Source organism: Saccopteryx leptura, chromosome 7 (assembly GCF_036850995.1).
Source record: "Saccopteryx leptura isolate mSacLep1 chromosome 7, mSacLep1_pri_phased_curated, whole genome shotgun sequence".
Taxonomy (NCBI): Eukaryota; Metazoa; Chordata; class Mammalia; order Chiroptera; family Emballonuridae; genus Saccopteryx; species Saccopteryx leptura.
Genome location: NC_089509.1, coordinates 103,759,834 through 103,779,682, shown reverse-complemented (window position 1 = coordinate 103,779,682; position 19,849 = coordinate 103,759,834). Strand labels below are relative to the sequence as shown.

The 19,849-nt window shown below is 48.1% G+C and overlaps 2 protein-coding genes across 3 annotated transcripts; one reads left to right on the top strand and one right to left on the bottom strand.

Annotated features, from left to right (window-relative positions):
* The first annotated feature begins 11 nt into the window (after positions 1-11).
* GLB1L (galactosidase beta 1 like) lies at positions 12-12,888 on the top strand. Of its 2 annotated transcripts, XM_066345774.1 has the most exons (17): positions 13-165; positions 1,377-1,505; positions 1,691-1,857; positions 2,126-2,276; positions 2,432-2,492; positions 9,577-9,671; positions 9,770-9,944; positions 10,033-10,091; positions 10,192-10,313; positions 10,421-10,461; positions 10,639-10,757; positions 11,071-11,145; positions 11,262-11,351; positions 11,490-11,603; positions 11,896-12,027; positions 12,249-12,464; positions 12,619-12,888. In XM_066345774.1, the coding sequence occupies exons 2-17, from the start codon at positions 1,416-1,418 to the stop codon at positions 12,886-12,888; spliced, it is 1,977 nt and encodes a 658-aa protein (XP_066201871.1). In that variant the 5' UTR covers positions 13-165; positions 1,377-1,415. The 2 variants fall into 2 exon arrangements, with proteins under 2 accessions (XP_066201872.1, XP_066201871.1); XM_066345775.1 differs by lacking the exon at positions 11,071-11,145 and having other exon boundaries at positions 12-165.
* Positions 12,889-13,184: 296 nt separating this feature from the next.
* ANKZF1 (ankyrin repeat and zinc finger peptidyl tRNA hydrolase 1) lies at positions 13,185-19,711 on the bottom strand. Its single transcript, XM_066345773.1, has 14 exons — positions 19,585-19,711; positions 19,157-19,306; positions 17,624-17,736; positions 17,296-17,398; positions 16,984-17,177; positions 16,499-16,611; positions 16,260-16,407; positions 15,761-15,989; positions 15,426-15,575; positions 14,307-14,775; positions 14,033-14,144; positions 13,733-13,900; positions 13,519-13,604; positions 13,185-13,320 (listed from the first exon to the last, which is right to left on the bottom strand). The coding sequence occupies exons 2-14, from the start codon at positions 19,302-19,304 to the stop codon at positions 13,197-13,199; spliced, it is 2,157 nt and encodes a 718-aa protein (XP_066201870.1). The 5' UTR covers positions 19,305-19,306; positions 19,585-19,711; the 3' UTR covers positions 13,185-13,196.
* Positions 19,712-19,849: the final 138 nt, after the last annotated feature.

Here is a 19,849-nt window from a genome sequence, read left to right as displayed (position 1 = left end):
AGCAGTGGGCGGGCGAGATCTGCGGGAGGACGGGTCCCAGGACCCGGGTGAGGGTTAGATACCTGGCCTTCATTCAGTAGGGGTCAGACGCAAGCACTTACGCCAAGGGGGAGCAAAGCCGGGCTCGCCTTGAGGCCCCAGGACCTCCATTTCCCAATGCGGGAGGTAGGAGGCCTCATACCTCTGGCGCGCTGGGTGACCGACTACAGTCCATCCTGGGGGTGGATGGGAGGATGCAGGGAGGGGTCGGTGCTGGCGACCTGGACTCCAGGAGCTCTGATCACTACAACCCTGGGGACTCTGGCCTATATCCCACTACTCTAGTTGCACTGGTTAAGAGCTCAGGCTAAGGTCTAAATGTGTCGTAATAATAGTCTTCTAGCTGTATGACCTCGGACAAATTATTTAACCTCACTTTCTCTATCTACAGAATAGCTATACTAATATCTAAGGTTAAGTGCATGAACCATGAGGCCAAACTGCCTAGTTCAGATCCCAACTCCACTAAACTAGTTGTGTAACTTTGCACAAGCTACTTAATATTTGTCACTCAATTTCCTCGTCTGTAAAATGCAAATGATAATTATCTTCCCCATGGAGTTGTTTGAAGATTAAATTATATGGAGGTGCCTAGCACAATATCTGATGCATAGCTCTCAGTAAATGTCAAACAGAAGTAATACTATTATCATTTTTATTACCCTACTCCTCACATCCCAGGCTTGGGACTGTGAAGGCAAGAGTAATGGAAATTCACAAATTCCCAAGCCTTGGCACCAAGCAGTTGTCCTTGACATCTCTTGGGGTAAATTGACAGGAAGGGGTAAATTGGAAGGGGCACACATCCAAAGCAGATGGATGTCCTGGATGGTGTCTTTTGCTGAAATAGGGCTCTTCAGGAAAAATATCTCTTTTGTAACCCACCTCCCCCCTTACATATCACTGGGGAAGATTTACCTACAGTTTCCCTTGTTTCTGAACCTGTTTTAGCCCCCACCCCACCCCACCTTAGGACATTCATCCAGATTTAACCTGCTATGTGTAGGTCCTGTGTTAGAAGCTGAGGATTCAAGATGGACAAGGCACTCCCAATTCTTAGGGAACTTAGTATGGATGGTAGAGCACTGCTTCTCAATTTTGAATGTGCTGACGATCACCTGGGAATCTTGTTAAAATACAAATTCTGATTGTATAAGCCTGAGGTAGGACCTCAGACTCTGCCTTAATAACGAGCTCTCCGGTGACGCTGATAAAGCTGGTTCAAGACGCAAAGGATTTTGTAAACTAGTAGAATAGCGGAAGACAAAGTCCGGGCTAATTGCCTGGCAACTTGAGGTGGTCTCCGCCCCTCCTTGCTCACGGAGGTTCCCTCCCAGGAATCTGCCACGTGACAGTTGGACCGCCGTCTAAGCGCCATGGCTCCCAAGAAGCCGCTCTGTCTTCCCTCCCTGCTGCTGCTGCTGCTGCTGCTGCTGCTGCTGCTGATGCCGCCGCCGCCGTCCCAGGTAAGAAAAGAGGATTGAACTAGCCTGTGGTGAGGCCGGATCAGGTCTGGCGTAGGAGAGAAAGTGAAAATGAAACACTGGGCAGAGCTATTTCCATCTCTTCTGCTCTTGGCAGATGCTGACACTCCCCCCCGCCCCTCCTCCAGGCCTCTGCTGAGTGCTAAGCACGGTCTCTCCCTTTGCAGGCAGACGCTCGGTCATTCGTGGTGGATCGGGATAATGACAGATTCCTCTTGGACGGGACGCCATTCCGCTATGTGTCTGGCAGCCTGCACTACTTTCGGGTACCTCGGGTGCTTTGGGCAGACCGGCTTTTCAAGATGCATATGAGTGGCCTCAACACCATACAGTTGTAAGAAGGGCTCAAGAGAGCCACAGAGGAGTGGGATTTACTCTTCTTACTACCACCTTAAAATGGGGGTGGGGATAGGAAGACTGGCTGGGTATGAAGAGGGGTTAGAGAGAGCTTCAAGGGCTTCCAGGCCAAGGGTGGGAAACCCATGGGGCAGGCCCTCCTTCCAGCAGCTTCCTGGAGATTCCCTGTAAGGCCAGGAGCTCTTATGCCTCCCAGGCATCTCTGCATGCCCGCCTTGGGCCCTGTTAACCTCTTCCTTTCTCAGTTATGTGCCCTGGAACTACCATGAGCCAGAGCCTGGGGTGTATAACTTTAATGGCAGCCGGGATCTCATTGCATTTCTGAATGAGACAACTTTAGCGAACCTGTTGGTTATACTGAGACCAGGACCTTACATCTGTGCGGAGTGGGATATGGTGAGTTAGCTGGAGAAGGGACAGAACAAAGCCACCCGTGTGGGGTTCCTAGGCTACTCCCTTCTACCCATTCACTGGGGCCACTTCTAGCACTATATTTAACTTCTTAGACAACAGAACTACATGCTTCTTTGTTGTCTTTATGTTTATCTCAGGGGGGTCTCCCAGCCTGGTTGCTTCGTAAACCTAATATTCAACTGAGAACCTCAGATCCAGGTGAGTTGAGACAGAAGATTTAACAAAGAAAAAAGTGAACAGCGGTTACAAAATGGGTCATTTGGGTGCCCAAAGCTGAAGAGATCATCCCCAAATTGGAGTTCATTCATTCACATATATATTGAGTGCTTCCTTCATGCCCAGCAGGATGCTAGAAGCCAAGGAACCTGACAGACCCAGTCCCTGTGCAATGGATCTTATAATGTAGTGAAAGAAACAGATTTTTGAAGAAACCAAAAACCTGTAATATTATTGAAAGTTTGGCCTGACCTGTGGTGGCGCAGTGGATAAAGTGTCGACCTGGAAATGCTGAGGTCGCCGATTCGAAACCCTGGGCTTGCCTGGTCAAGGCACATATGGGAATTGATGCTTCCAGCTCCTCCCCACCTTCTTTCTCTCTCTCTCTCTCTCTCTCTCTCTCTCTCCCTTTCTCTCTCTCCTCTCTAAAATGAAAAAAAAAAAAAAAAAAAAAGACTGTAGAAAGTTGTAGAAAGTTGTAAAAATGCCACACAAGAAAATAGACAGGGGCCCTGGCCGGTTGGCTCAGCAGTAGAGCGTTGGCCTGGCGTGCAGGAGTCCCGGGTTCGATTCCCGGCCAGGGCACACAAGAGAGGCGCCCATTTGCTTCTCCACCCCTCCCCCTCTCCTTCCTCTCTGTCTCTCTCTTCCCCTCCCGCAGCGAGGCTCCATTGGAGCAAAGATGGCCCGGGCGCTGGGGATGGCTCTGTGGCCTCTGCCTCAGGCGCTAGAATGGCTCTGGACCCAACAGAACGACACCCCAGAGGGGCAGAACATCGCCCCCTGGTGGGCATGCCGGGTCGATCCCGGTAGGGCGCATGCGGGAGTCTGTCTGACCGCCTCCCCGTTTCCAGCTTCGGAAAAATGAAAAAAATTAAAAATAAATAAAATATTAAAAAAAAAAAAGAAAATAGACAGGGAGTTGAGATAGTAGACAATAGAGGAGGCCTCTTTTAGGTAGGGAGGTCAGGAAAGGCTTTTCTGAAAAGGTGACATTCATTTTACTCTAAGGAAGGAAAAGTTCTGGTTATATGAAGAGTGAAGTGAGAACGACCAGGTAGAGGGGACAGTATATTCTAAGGCGCAGAGATGGGGAAGAACATGGCATAGTTGAGGCCAGCATGGCTGGACCATAGTGGGTAAGGGGGAGAGTGGTATGATGTGAAATTAGAGATACGTAGGGACTACTGATGCAGGACCTTGTAAGAGGTTTGTACTTTATTCTTAGCACGGTAAAGAGTCACTGAGAGTTTAACCAGAGATGTGACACGATCGGATTTGTTTTCAGATTACTTTAGCGTGCAGGTGGAGAATGGATTGAGGAGAGTAAGGGTGATGGTGGAGAAATCAATTGGGAGACTAAGCCTGTAGTTAAGGAGATGATGGTTCCTGGACAAAGGTGATGGTGGTAGAAATGGAAAGAAGAGAGCAGAATTGAGGTCCAGGTTGGAGATAAAGTCACCAGCTAAATGCTTGAATGTTTTAGGGCTCAGTCCTTGGATGTTTCTCTTCTTTATCTGTAATATGTTCAAGCCCTGGATCATCTCATCCATTTGCATGGCTTTAAATTCCCTCTAATAGCCTGACCTGTGGTGGCGCAGTGGATAAAGCATCGAACTGGAACACTGAGGTTGCTGGTTCGAAACCCTGGGCTTGCCTGGTCAAGGCACATATGGGAGTTGATGCTTCCTGCTCCTCCCTTTCTCTCTCTCGCTCTCTTTCTCTCTAAAATGAATAAATAAATAAATAAATAAATAAATAAATAAATTCCCTCTAATAATGACTCTGAAATATGTCATCTCCAGGACCTTCCTTTGGTTGATAGACTTTGCTGGAAAGGACAGGGGTGGGCAGTGTGAGGAGGGTCGGGAAAGAGGAGTGAAGCTTCCGGCCAGTCAGAATGGTGGTGCCGTTTACTGACAGGAGAAGACACAGAGGACGAGGAATGGCAAGGGAACAATTTTTTGGGAGAAAATAGTTCAATTTTTTTTTAAGTATTTTATTTATTTATTTATTTATTTTATTTTTACAGGGACAGAGAGAGAGTCAGATAGAGGGATAGATAGGGACAGGAACGGAGAGAGATGAGAAGCATCAATCATCAGTTTTTTGTTGCGACACCGTAGTTGTTCATTGATTGCTTTCTCATATGTGCCCTGACCATGGGCCTTCAGCACACTGAGTAACCCCCGCTCGAGCCAGTGACCTTGGGTCCATGCTAGTGAGCTTTTTTGCTCAAGCCAGATGAGCCCATGCTCAAACTGGCTATCCTGGGGTCTCGAACCTGGGTCCTTCCACATCCCAGTCCGACGCTCTATCCACTGCGCCACCGCCTGGTCAGGCAAAATAGTTCAATTTTTATCACTTCATACTCAAGTGAGGATATTAAGCAATAGGATGTGTGAGTGTAGAGCTTAGGGGGAGGTCTGAGTTAAAGATATAAATTTGGGAATCAATCTAAAGATGCTACTTAAATTCATGGGTACTGAGACATCACCTAGGAAAAGAGTGTAGAGAAAAAACAGAAGAGAACTCAAGATTAAGCTCTGAGATGCCCAATATTACAAGGAGTTTGGGCTTCATTTCAGGTGCAAATAGAGCCCTGGCCGGTTGGGTCAGTGGTAGAGCGTTGGCCTGGTGTGCAGGAGTCCCGGGTTCAATTCCCGGCCAGGGCACACAGGAGAAGCACCCATCTGCTTCTCCACCCCTTCCCCTCTCCTTCCTCTCTGTCTCTCTCTTCCCCTCCCACAGCCGAGGCTCCATTGGAGCAAAGTTGGCCCGGGCACTGAGGATGTCTCTTGCCTCTGCCTCAGGCGCTAGAATGGCTCTGGTTGCAACAGAGTGACGCCCCAGATGGGCAGAGCATCGCCCCCTGGTGGATGTGCCAGGTGGATCCTGGTCAGGCGCATGCGGGAGTCTGTCTGACTGCCTCCCGGTTTCCAACTTCAGAAAATACAAACAAACAAAAAATAGAAATCATTAGAATAAGGAAGTAATTTTATCTGATTTATAACTTTTAAAAAGATCACTCTGGTAAATGCTTCTATCTGCTAAGGACCGTCCCGGTGCTGTTCCACTTGTTAGGGTACTGGGGAGCCCCTGTGGAATTTATCAAACTCAGCTGACTATGAATACGTTTAAAATGATGAAGTATTGGTGGCCCACCAACATGCAATCTCCGTTTTTCTCGAAGAAAACCGTGACCTCTTTATTGTTAACACTGTGGTGATTTCTCAGGCCTCACCCTCCATGACCAGCACCATTCAGCACAGTTGATTACTCTCCCTTAAAATATAGGTTTTTCTTGGCTTCCATGATACCACACTTACCTGATATTTGCCCCTCCTCCCACAGTCTGTCTCACCACCCCTCAGTCTCTTACGAGTTCTCCATTTCCCTGTCTGCTAGATGCTTGAATGTTTCAGGGCTCAGTCCTTGGATGTTTCTCTTTTTTATCTATAATATGTTCAAGCCCTGGATCATCTCATCCATTTGCATGGCTTTAAATTCCGTCTAATAATTAATGACTCTGAAATATGTTATCTCCAGGACTTTCCTTTAGCCTCCAAATACATATACTCAACTGCTGACTTGTCTTCTGCATTGAGAAATCTAAGTCTTAATGATACAACTAAGCTCTTGCTATTGCCTCCCAAACCAGTTATTCCTACAGTCTCCCCATCTCAGTTAATGGCAACTCTATTTTCCAACTGGTCAGACTAAACCCTATGGCATAATTCTTCATGCCTGTCTTTCTCTCACACCCCACATTCAATCCATCAGACAATTCTGTCCTTTACTCTCAAAATACATTGAATTCAACTACTTTTCGTCACCTCCATAGCCACCACCCCGGTTGAAACCATCTCTCTCAGCTGGATTGTTTTAATACCTTCCTAACCGGTTTCCCTTCAGTGCCCTTTCCCATGTAGTCTGTTCTCAATAACAACAGTCAGTATGATCCTGTTAAAATATGTTTAAGTACAGTGTGTCCGTAAAGTCATGGTGCACTTTTGACCGGTCACAGGAAAGCAACAAAAGACGATAGAAATGTGAAATCTGCACCAAATAAAAGGAAAACTCTCCCAGTTTCATACCTATTCAGTGCAGTTCGATGTGGGCTCACGCACGGATTTTTTAGGGCTCCTTAGGTAGCTATCCTGTGTAGCCTCTACAGACTCGTCACTGACTGATGGCCTACCAGAACGGAGTTTCTCCACCAAACTGCCGGTTTCCTTCAACTGCTGGTTTCCTTCAACTGCTTACCCCACCGAGTAATGTTATTCCTATGTGGTGGCGCTTCGTTATAAAGAAAGAAATGTTATGAAAGTAGTCCTGAAAGGCCAATGAACACCAGCCCTGAGACCCAGACAGTGGAGGAAACATCTCCTGATACAATCTGTGAGATGATCACAGATGTCATTCCGGAGGTTGAATCTCCTTCTCAAATGGATGTTGACTTGGTGAGTGGGTCTCCTGTGACACTCTCACCCCAGCCTCGATGTGTGAGGTCTGGTTGAGAGAACCCTCCTGTTGCCAGTAAGGATTGGGACAGTGAGTACTGCAGCAGTGAGTGTGTGGTTAAGCACTGCCAGGATGTCCTCTTGGCCTGGTTAGCCTCTAGAAATGCAAACACAGTGGTGTTTGTAAAATAGTCCTTCCTGTTCTCCAAGCCAGTGAAGATTTATCTGCCAGGAACATGTCCAAGACCCTGCTTTTAAAACTCAAGCTGGGCTTCTGGTAGTGCCTGATCTCAACCCACGAGTCCTTCCTGCTTCTCCACTTTTTCAGCAAGGGGCCAGCCAGGCTATGGAGCAGGGCCACTGAGTTTTCTGTAACCTGGAATTGCTTTTTACTTTCAGGTATAAGCCAGAGATGCCAGCTATAATAGCAGAAGAAAGGGTGAAGAGAATATGGACAAGCAGAACATGGGGGTGGTGAGGGGGAGGGTTATTTGAGGAAACTTGTTGGTATAATTGTCATAGGACTTGACTAAAAGATTATTAAAATTATGAAGTACACATAAAAAAAAATGTTATAAACACGCCGATATTCACGTTGCACTTTGGTCACGGATTCGAATTTAGCGAGCCATAGAACACACTGAACTTTCCTCTGTACCGTCCACATCTCGACTGGCATGGCTGTGGGCTGCTCCGCTGTATACACGGTGTTATGTCATCATCTGCACATGCGCACATGCTGCCACATCATCCTACAGAAACTGGGAGGGTTTTCCTTTTATTTGGTGCAGATTTCACATTTCTATTGTCTTGTTACTTTCCTGTGACCTGTCAAAAGTGCACCATGACTTTACGGACACACTGTATGTATCAGATCAAGTCATTTCTCTGCTTAAACCTCTCCAACATGTTCTCATCCCATTTGGAATATGAACCATAGATTCCTTAAAATGGTCTACTAGTTCCTCCCTAATTGGCTCAGTCACCTCCCTGACATCTACTCTTTTCATTGTTCACATGGCCCCATTGCTGTTTTCTTCAGAGCTACCAGGCCTTCTTGCACAATCACCTTTAGAGTGAGGCCTTTCCTGGGCCACCTTCTAATATGTAAACTCCTGCACACCACCATTTTATATCTCCCTTCTCTGCTTTATTTTTTCTCCTTGGCCTTAATTCGCTATATATTTTACTTATTTATTATCTGCTTCCCTCACTGGAAAGGAAACTCCACAAGGCAGAGTTTTGTCTTTTTTGTTCTGTTCTGTATCCATAACATCTAGAACAGTGCTTGGTGCTTAGTCACCACCCATAAATATTTATTGAGTGAGATTTAATGGATGCTTGGATTAAAGAAAGCAATAAAACCTAGACTTCCTTCATACAGAACACAAACTATAAAGGAATTAAATCTTTTGAGAATATAAAAATAGCCTGACCAGGCGGTGGCACAGTGAATAGAGCATCGGCCTGGGATGCTGAGGGCCCAGCTTCAAGACCCCGAGGTTGCCAGCTTAAGCATTGGGTCATCATCCGGCTTGAGCGCAGGCTCACCACCTTGAGTGTGGGATCATAGACATGACCCTGTGGTCACTGACTTGAACAAGCAGTCGCTGGCTTGGCTGGAGCACCCGCCCCCCCAAGGCCCATATGAGAAAGCAATCAGTGAACAACTAAGGTGCTGCAACGAATAATTGATGCTTCTCATCTCCCTTCCTGTCAGTCTCTTTTGCTAAAAAAAAAAAAAAATTCTAAAAATGTAAAAATATCTTCTAATATTTCTTTCATCATATCCACCTTTGCTATCTGCTAGGCATTGTCCTCAGTGATAGGGACCAAACAAAGAACCTGACAAAATTTCTTCCTGTTCACTAGTGGGGGAAACCAACAGGTAACATTTACAGAAATAAATGCTGAATCGTAATTGGTTACGTGCTTAAAAGAGAAGTACAAGGTGACATGAAAGTGTATAATGAGGATCTACCCTAATCCGGGATATCAAAGGCTTTCTTGAGGATGTGAAATATAAGTTAAGACCTGAAGACTGAGTTGTAGTTGGATAGGTAAAGGAGGGTGGGGAGAAAGTATCAGGCAAAGGTAATAACATGCATGAAGACCATGGGGATGAATCAACAAAAATCCTAAGTGGAAGTTGAGAATGTAAGGCATGATACCTAATAGAATGATCTTTCAATTGATGACTTAAATGATCTGGACTGTCAGTAACATCAAGGTGCAGGCCAGACGTTCTGCATTTCTGTGAATTCCCATGCTACTTCATAGCAATCTCCAGCATACGTTGATTACAGAGTAATAGTTTTATGAGATATGTTTAACATTTTTCTTCCATTGGAAAGCTATATTTACAAGAAACATGCTTTATGGTTTCCTGTGCTCCCATTTCATTGCCATGCAAATACACAGGCGCTCAGGGTTGAGAGCTCCTCATCATAAGAGTCAGTGCGTCCCCCATTTAGTTGTGGACAGGTGGAGTGTAAACCGCGGCCCAGAGTTCCGGCAGCATTGCAGTTGTAGCATCGGTGCTGGGGGTGGGAACTGTGGAGGTGGTGGTGTCCTAATGAGCAGAGCACTGCTCCTTCCTTTAGACTTCCTTGCTGCAGTGGACTCCTGGTTCAAGGTCTTGCTGCCCAAGATATATCCATGGCTCTACCACAATGGGGGCAACATCATTAGCATTCAGGTACCGCGGAGAGTTGCCTGGGCAGTGGGAAGGAGACGCCAGGGGTCATTAACCTTCTCCACCTCATAGCTGAACTCCATTCTCCCTTTCTTCTGCAGGTGGAGAATGAATATGGTAGCTACAAGGCCTGCGACATCAAATACATGAGGCACCTGGCTGGGCTCTTCCGTGCAATCCTAGGGGAGAAGATCTTGCTCTTTACCACAGACGGGCCTGAAGGACTCCACTGTGGCTCCCTCGAGGGACTCTATACCACTGTAGATTTTGGCCCAGGTCGCCTGAGCAAGGGTTAGGAGTGGAGTCTGGGGAAGGGGCCCCTCTTCTGTGATGTTTATCTTTCGCCTGTACCTCCTTTCCGCAGCTGACAACATGACCAAAATCTTTGCTCTGCAAAGGCTTTATGAACCCCACGGGCCATTGGTGAGAAGCCAGAGAGGCGGCAGTCAAGGCAAGAGTCAGGGTTGGGGGTGGGTTAAGCTTGGTGCCTATCTTGCTCTCGGTTCCTTTCGCTTCACACTAGGTGAACTCTGAGTACTACACCGGCTGGCTGGATTACTGGGGCCGGAACCACTCCACACGGGCCGTTACTGCTGTAACCAAAGGGCTAGAGAACATGCTGAAGTTGGGAGCCAGTGTGAACATGTAACCGGAGACACTGGGGTCAATCTGACTCTGTAACTGGGTGTTGGGGATGAATTACGAACTCATGGGTTAGCTTGTGCCATTCCTGCCACCTTCCCCCACTTTAGGTACATGTTTCACGGAGGTACCAACTTTGGATACTGGAATGGTGAGTCCAGATGGTCTCTGGGGCGGAAGCAGGGAGGGAGCAAGGAATTTGAATCTGAGGGCTGGGTAGATTGGGCAGTCTAGAGAAGCTGGATATGGCCACCACTGCGCCCTCTGATGGCAGAATCGTCTGCATGTGCCTAGATATAGTGAATTAATTAACTTGGTTCAATCCCAGGTGCTGATGAAAAGGGACGCTTCCTTCCAATTACTACCAGCTATGACTATGATGCACCAATATCTGAAGCAGGGGATGTCACACCTAAGCTTTTTGCTGTTCGAAATGTCATCAGCCAGGTGCCCTACCACTTCATTAAGTGCCAAAGGTTTTTATTAATTGGGGGGGGGAGTACCTAAATTGTTTGTAAAGGGTCCCCAGAAATCACTGGCGGTTGTCTGGGCCACAGAGCCCTGTAAGCATTCCATAGAAGCATTTCTCAATTGCCCAAATGGGACTACCTGGGGAGATAAGTACAAGTAGGTGCAAAATTACAGGATCTTCGTGACCCCTGAAGCCCTTCCCTGGGCCCCCGTTTAAGAACCCTGTGCTAGGGTCTTGGAATAGGGGCTGTATGGTTTTTCTGTGGCTCCTGAGAGAATCTGGGCTCAGTTCCAGGAAATTCCCTTGGGACCTTTACCTCCCCCCAGCCCTAAGATGATGCTAGGACCTTTGACCCTGCACCTGGTAAGTCCTCCCGATCTCTTCTGATTCTACCCTATTATCCTCTAAATAACCCTCTTCTGTTCTGCCTTCTATTCTGCAAATTCCCTTTTATTCTGATACTGCCCCTTTGTGCTAAGGATGGAGATTTGCTGGATTTCCTGCACTTCCTGTGCCCCGGAGGGCCCATTCATTCAAACTTGCCCTTGACTTTTGAGGCGGTCAAGCAGGTAAGGCATAATCCCACATCCGGTGGGTAAGACAACCTTCCTCAACAGCTATGCCAAACGCTCCCCCAAAGCTCTGTATCTGCCCCACAGTATCATTTTTTATTTGTTTATCTTGAGTACTTATTCTTCCACACCCAGGACCATGGCTTTATGTTGTACAGGACCTATCTAACCCACACTGTTTTTGAGCCAACACAATTCTGGGTGCCAAACAACGGAGCCCATGACCGTGCCTACGTGATGGTGGACGGGGTACGAACCTAATTGTAGGCTACTTTGTGAGCTCCACTTTCCTTTCCTCCCGAGCACCGGTTAGCCTTAAATTCCCCCATCTACCTCTCCCTCTGCCTGCCCACATTTGTAGGGAGTCCCGGGATAAGCTGGGATGAGAAAGTTTGACTAAGGGTAAGACACGGGAATGGATGGGTAACTGACCAATAGGCTATAATCTCTTTCACCTCCAAATAAGTGTCCCAATGTGGTTTCCTGGTTTGGCCAGGAACTAGATGCCGAGCCCTCCCCTCATAGATCCTCTTACCCACAGGTATTTCATGGTGTTTTGGAACGAAACATGAGACACAAACTATTTTTGACGGGGGAGGTGGGGGCCAAACTGGATGTCTTGCTGGAGAACATGGGGAGGCTCAGTTTCGGGTCTAACCACAGTGACTTCAAGGTGAGCTAGCTCTGCCCGTCCCCTCACCCCCCTACCCTCAGTGACCAAACTCCCCTGGAAAGACAGCGGCCTGATGGACAAGAACCAAGAATCATGTCCTTAGCAAAGTGGTGGCTTGTGAGGATCTGGGCATGGCGACTACTTGCATCTCAGGGCTTGATGAGGGACAGTTTCGCCGTAGAGGTTATTGAATGGGGAATTTTCATTTGCCTTCTTCACAGGGCCTATTAGAGCCACCACTTCTGGGGCAAACAGTCCTTACCCAGTGGCTGATGTTCCCTCTGCAAGTTGATAAGCTTGTCAAGAGGTGGTTGCCCCACCAATTGCTGAAAAGATCACATTCTCAAACTCCCTCTGGCCCCACCTTCTACTCCACAACGTTTGCGATTTTAGACTCAGTTGGAGACACATTTCTTTTTCTACCTGGATGGACCAAGGTATTGCTGATGGTGGTGGTCAGGGTGGGGTGATAAGGCAGGAGTATCATGGAAGGGGGAGCAGAAATTAGTCCTCTGTTTAAAAGCCCAAAAGGGGATGATTCTACCCACTTGAGAACTGACCATTTATTTTTCTCTCCTCCCTCCACCACAGGGCCAAGTCTGGATCAACGGGTTTAACTTGGGCCGGTACTGGACAAAGAGGGGGCCACAACAGACCCTCTTCGTGCCAAGACCTCTGCTGTTTCCTAAGGGAGCTCTCAACAAAATCACATTGCTAGAGCTAGAAAATGTGCCTCCCCAACCCCAAATCCAATTTCTGGAGAGCCCTATCCTTAATAGCACCTTGCATAAGACATCCATCTATTCCCTCTCAGCTGATATACAGAGTGCCTCAGAATCAATGGAGTTAAGTGGGCACTGAAAGACAGGTCACTGCTGGACCTGGGACATGGAGTGGGCAGGATGCCTAGGGGCTGGCCATGGTGACCGCAGAGAACCAAAGGCTGCAAGAACTGTGCAAGTGCAGTTTCCTTGACCTGTTTTATTGTGATTAAAGTTCCAGGGATAGAACCAGCTCAGTACGCCTCTATGGCCATCTTTGTCCTGTTCCTGAGTGTCGCTCACCCCAATTGTCCAAATGCTCTGGTTTCTCGGGGGAGAAGGAACCCCGGACCAGTGTGAACGCGCCCTCTCAGGGCCCAGGTTAGCCCCGGGGGGAGCTGTGAGCGCTCAGGAAGAGGGCTTCCCAGCCCGACGGCGGTGATCCTGGAGGCAGCGCGTGGAGCAGAAAGAGCAGTCAAGGTAATGAAAAGGAATGAGGCCTTGGAGGGAAGTCCCACAGCTCCAGCAGCGTCTGAGCAGAGGAAGAAAAATGGGTGGACAGGTACCCCAGAAACGTTTCAATCTAAGTTCTCCTTACCCCTCCTGCCATTTCTGTTCTTATTCCAAAGGTTCAAAGAACCCTCAGATCCCTCCACAGCCTTCCTGGAAGGCACTCACCCTGCCTGCCCAAACATGACGGTCTAGCCGTCAGGCCTGCCCCTCCACCTACCCAGCACTGACGACCGCGGAGTCGGGGATCTGAGGGGCAGGGGCTCCCAGCTGGGCAGCCAGGCGGCGCTCTGCAGCCAGAGCTCTCTGAAGGGAAGGAAGGCTGTGTTAAGGACAAGGCTCCAGTGGGGCACAGGGTACCCGAAGTGACAGCTGCACACTGGGAAGGGACTTGAGCTCTGAGGGTCTTGCGGTGCGAAAGCCTGCAGCCTCACCTTCTCTCTGTCGCTGAGAGCAGCAAATCGCTGCTGCTCTTCCTGCTCCCGCTTCTCCTGCTCCCGCTGCCTCCGCTGCTGCTCCTCCCGGTGTCGCCGAGCTGCCTTCTGCTCCCTTTTCCGCAGAGCCTGCCGTGCCTCCATTTCTGGTGTCAGTGGCCCCGGCACCTGGAGGATTTCCGGGAAGGTATGAGGTAAGACTGATATGAACTATCCTTGGTAAAACTAAGAAAGGAGGAAAGGTCAAGCCAGGCTCCCTGAGGCCTTCCCACTCTGCTGCTGCCTCCTTCCCCAGCTGACCTGAGCCTTGCTGTAATCGTAAGCATCGGGATGCTTCTCCATGAACCTTCGGAACTCATTACGTGTTGATCTGTCAGCTGCGACCATATATGGTGGCCGGGTCTGGGAGTCCCTAGGTGTGAAAACTCCAAAGTGGGTTCAGCTTGCCCCGTGCATTTCCTAACGTCATCTAACCAGACCGAGGGGGAGCACTGTCACATAGCCAATGCCAAAGTTAGCCTCCAGATCATCCTCTCCATACCGTAAAAGGGGTGGCATGGGGACCCTTACTTACTGGATGGTGGGGTCAGCACCCGCCTCCAGCAGCAGACGGACCACCGAGCCTCTCCCAGCGGCAGCCGCTGCATGCAGGAGGGTGAAGCCACTGGAGCCCAAGGGGGCACTGAGCAGAGCCAGAGCTTCAGGTTCTCTGGGGCTGGCAGCTAGCTTGATTTTCAGCATCCCGACATCTCCAGCTCGACACGCAGCGAGAAGCACGTCCCACAGCTCCGACTGTCCAGGTTCCTTCGCTTCGCCCAGGGAAGGCTCCAGAGGGGCTGACTGGGCAAGGGCCTCGTCTTCCTGAGGTTGCTGGGGAAGAGCCATATGCGCCCCAGCCTCCAGGTCTTTCTTCTCCCTCTTATTCCTTTTTCTCCTCCTCCGCCTGGGCAAGACCTCAAACTCACGAAGATCCAGGGTTCCCACTGTCGACTCGACTAGCTCCAACTCTACCTGGAAGTCATCCTCTCCCTCTGACCCTGAACCTAGGGGAAAACTTGACATGTTAGATCTGTCTAAAGAATAAACAGAGGGTGGAAGGATGTGAGCTGCCCCAGATGCATAAGAATGTACATGAAGAAATAATCCAGTTCATCTTGAAATAAAATTATTTGTATTGTCACCCAAGATAAAGTAGCACATCAGGAGCTGAATCCATTAGTATCGCACACAGAACTGAGGCTCTCAGCCCAGCCAAGGACAGGCCCAGAGGAGCTGGCCGGAACACAAGGCCCCAGACTCCCATGAACAGTCTTAGCATGGTGCACACAGAGAAATGCAAGGAGCAGACAGCTATGCAGGCCAAGAGTCTGCAGTCAGGGAAGCAGTCCTTAGGATCCTATAACAGAGTTGCCGCTGAGATTCATGCAAACCATATTAAGCATCTTACTTCACACTAAGACTGAGTACTTTTTATGAGTACTGGGGATACATCAATGAACAAAAGTAACAGTTTTAGTAAAGTCACTAAATATGTCTCAGTAACTACTACCATATATCCCCTGTTATAAACAGACCTGTGTGTATGTTATATAAGGGCTCATCTATAAATAGAAAAGTGAGAATAGGGAATTTTCTCTGTATTTCCAGAAGAAACCCACACAGAGATTTAACCAATGACAGATGGTGCTCAAACCCTGTTTGGAAGAGTCCTCATTCTGCCCTAGTGCCTCATTTTCATCACTGGGGACCTTTCTTTCTTCCTCGATAGCCTTCTTCCTCTCTCTCACTGTCTTCCACTGTGTCAGGGGTGAGTCCAACTTGACTGTCTTCCGGGGGTCTTCTCCTGCATAAAACAAGATGTTGCTCAAGTTTAGCTCAGAAGCCAAGCCAGGTTTTTCTCAATGAAGACGTGACTGGGCTGTCAGTTCAAGAACTAGAAAACCACCTAGATGCATAAACGAGAACCTGAGATTTGGGTTAAAAGGTACAAGAAGGCCTCAGGAGTCAGGATCAGGGTCAAAGGCTCACCATGGACATGCAGCGTGGTCAGCTTATGCAGGACACGCTGTAGCTCTTTGAAGGTAGGTCTGCGGGTAGCAAGAGGGATATTCCAAAGTCGGGGATCCCCTCGTTGCAGGGGTGCCCCCTGGCCTCCAAAGAACAAGGACCGGCCAGAGCGAGGGGCGTGCAGCAGTATCGTCCCTGTTTCCGCCAGCGCCTTGGCCCAGCCTGGCCCTGCCAGCAGGTCCCGAACATCCTAGAGAAGAGAGCAACTCAGCCCTGTGTATCTTCACTTGTTATTTTTAAATTCCAACCAGAAGATGGCCCCATGTGAAAGACAAATTTAAAAAGAGGGAGGAAGAAGGTGAGGACTAAAATTCCTGGGGATCCCTCTTGTTCTACCTTTGTCTACCCAGAAATAATGAAGACCGGAAGATAAAGGAGTCAACCTCTTTACGGTAACATTGAATGAGTTGAGGGGGAAATGTGCTCTAGTGGACCACCAGACCTGAGGTGCCTAACTTACCTTATATAGTGTGGCTTCATTGTAGCGCCTCAGATGGGCTCCAGCAGAGCGCGAGGCTCCGCCCCGAGCATCACGAAGTCCCTGGGCTGTGCCGTGCTTGGCCCGTACTGTGTAGCGGTGAAAGGTTTTGTGTGTCACCACTTCTCTTCTATAGACAACACAGACTCAGTACCAGAAACCTGGTACACCCAGTTGAACAGGATCCATTCCATCCTTAACCCCACACAGCACCCTCTCACCCTTGGAAAATGGCACCAGCAAAGTGCCCAGCTGCAGCCATGAGTACCACGCAGTGTCTAGGACCTCTAGTCTGCAGGTTCTGTAGCAGCAGTTCTGGCTCTTCTGGGGGCGCCTGGATGACAGAGGAGCAGCACAACATGTGTTATATTCACTGAGAGTAAGAAAGCAACTGCCAGTGCTAACTACTTCACATGCATTATCTCATTTATAAACCACCCGAGGCTTGTCTCCACTTTACAAATAAGGAAATGTGAGGCTTGCAGAGATAGTCAAGATCAAGTGGTAGAACCATAATCCAAACCAAGACTGGTCTTTCCAAATTTAATTCCATTACACTTGACCCTTCCAAAGTTCAGGCCAGGTCCACCCCCACACCCAACAGAAAGAGAGTAAGTGAGAAATGGACTGGGCTAAGGGAATATCTAGGCTGAATGTATCAATACAAAAGGTCGGAGTTCACCATACAACCTGTGCCGTCACTTGCCTGGCGAGGGCCCAGGACACAGCGATAGGCATAAAGAAATTGGCCCTGGGCATTCTGGAAAAGAACTCGATGGGAGTGGGAGCCTCGGGATCGGTTAGATTTCTCAAACTCAGCCCTCTCCTCATCCAGTATCTGCAAGTCGTCCTCACTGGCCGAGTCTGAGTCTTCTGATCCTGAGATGCTGGAAAGATCTCCTGAAACATGAGAGACTCAGGTTTGTTGACTCATCTCTGAACTTCCTCAAGATCCTAAATGAGGGCCTTCCTCCACCCCGATGTCCTGCTCCCAGAAAGGTCTCCCATCAGTTATCACCTGTGGAGCTCCGCTTTTCAAAGTCCAGGGCAGACAGGAGAGGCTTGTCCTTGAGACGTTGCTTTATGTTAAACCGATGCCAGTCAAGCTTATAGTGTTCCCTCTGGTAGGAATCAATAAGGGAAGCAGAATGTGGAAATAGGCACCAGCCTGGCCTTTTATGGTACCCAAGACCAGTCATAGAGCTCCAGGAAGTATGACCAGGTAACACCAACGGCCATACTCAAAATGTGGGCCTTTATTAATTAAACACAAGTCAAATGTCTACGTCTCTTCACCCACCATTCTACGTTTGCTTCACCGTTTAGTGCTGCACCTGGTCTTTTACCTGTTCCTGGTGGTTCTGGAAGGTCTGGTCACAAGTTGAACAAAATAACTTCTCTGAAATATCCAGAGGACCGTGGAGTGGTTTTCTTTCTGGGCTTGCTCTCTTCTCTGAACCTAAATAAGGGAGAGAAATAAGAAGTATTAAAGGAGCACAAATCCATAGAATCTGGAATTACACTCAGTGTCTGATATATAAAGCAGAGAAGGATACAAAGGAAAGAGATGGCATGTCCTTGCCTGCAAGGAATTTACAGTCGAGTAATCATGAGATAAATGGCACAGTAATCACTTAATACAATAAATATGCTTCTAAAAAGATATGTGTAAAATGACTAAGTCAAATATCTTTAACCAAAGGGATTTAAAATAATCTTGCAGAAAACATATTTTGGCAAGGTTAAAATTATTTTTAACTGTGTAAAAAACACTTCCCAAATGCCAATTTCTTTTTTTTCCCAGAGAAGAGAGGGATAGACAGGACAGACAGACAGGAACAGAGAGATGAGAAGCATCAATCATTAGTTTTTCATTGCACATTGGGACACCTTAGTTGTTCATTCATTGCTCTCTCATATGTGCCTTTGACCGCGGGCCTTCAGCAGACCGAGTAACTCCTTGCTCGAGCCAGTGACCTTGGGTCCAAGCTGGTGAGCTTTTGCTCAAACCAGATGAGCCCACGCTCAAGCTGGTGACCTCGGGATCTCGAACCTGGGTCCTCAGCATCCCAGTCCGATGATCTATCCACTGCGCCACCGCCTGGTCTGGCCCAAATGCCAATTTTTTAGCTTACATTTCCCATTACAGTGTGCAGTTTGTTTTAAAACAGGTTCAAGAAAAACACTGCCAGAGACAAACTGAAGTTGTACAAAACCAAACAATATATTGTTTTGTATTCAGCATGAGGGAAAGGTTTGATTGTAATCCAGTTAAATTCAAACTACATCTAGGAATTTTGAAGTGTTTTTACAGGCAATGGTGTTAATGAGATGAGACATGAGCAAAGGCAAGAGATTTGTTTGGAGATGATTCAAGGGCCTGTGCTAGAAACAGCTTAGAGCAGTGGTTCTCAAAGTGTACACCCTATAAGATTTCCAGGTGCGCCCTATGGTATTCCAGAGAAATATGTGCCTATTGGGGCATAACTCAAAAATGTAACATAAAAATGTTTTTTAATGTCAGAATAAATTTAATTTTGCCCTATTTATTTCATTTAATTACCATAAAAGCACGCTTGGCCTTTATATTTTTTTCTTTAATATTTGACTTAATTATTATAACATTTCTTAGAAATTTTTATATAGTGCGCCTACAATTATTCGTAGGATTTTAAATGCGCCCCAACTTCAAAAAGTTTGAGAACCACTGGCTTAGAGATTGAATAAATTTAAGATAAATTTTATCTCGTCGAAAGAGATGTCAATAACAGCTCATACGCTGGTCAATACCAATTAAGAATGTGTTCTCTGCACAAGCAGTAAACTGCAAAGAGCCCAGTCATGCTCCTCATGGGTCCACCTCAACTCTTCCCTGATACCTGGACTGGAAATCCGCAGAGCTGGGGCCGGAGTCTCCCCGGGAAGATGTCTCACCAGGCTCAGGCCCCGAAGTACCGGAGCATCCACGCTGAGATCAAACAGGGAGACCGACGTAGGAGCCTGGGCTGCAGCTGGAGCCGGCGACATGGCTGAGCAGAAAAAAGGGGGGAAAATAGAGCTCCCCGAAAGCGAGATCCGACTGCCGCGCCTCCTGCCTGCTTGTCTTGGTCTCCACCGCGCCGCAAGGCACCTCGGCTCTCACCCAGGTACCAGGAGTCAGCTTTGAGGTCAATACGTGATTGCAGCCCGCTCTCTCAAACCTCCGGTATCTGACCACACAAGAGTGAAATGGGGGAGCATCCAGGTTTCAAATCGAGTCCAACAGAGTTAAAATCACTGAGGTTCCCTATCGACCGCTTTTCGTTACCCGTGCGATGAGCTCCAGCAATGACTTCACCGCGTGAACTCCTCCCAGCTCTCTAAGCTGAACCACAGCTCCCCAGCAGCTGAGCGGAACATACATCCACAATTCCAAGCCCGGATTTCTGCAACACCACAGCAATCTTCTCACTACGGAGCAGCGAAGAGGACAAACAGCAGCGACCACACCTGAGCCCCGCCCCATGTAGAGCGTCCTATTGGTCTTCTGACTGCTCAAGACCGGCTTCGAGCCATTAGTCCCGCCCCCGAAG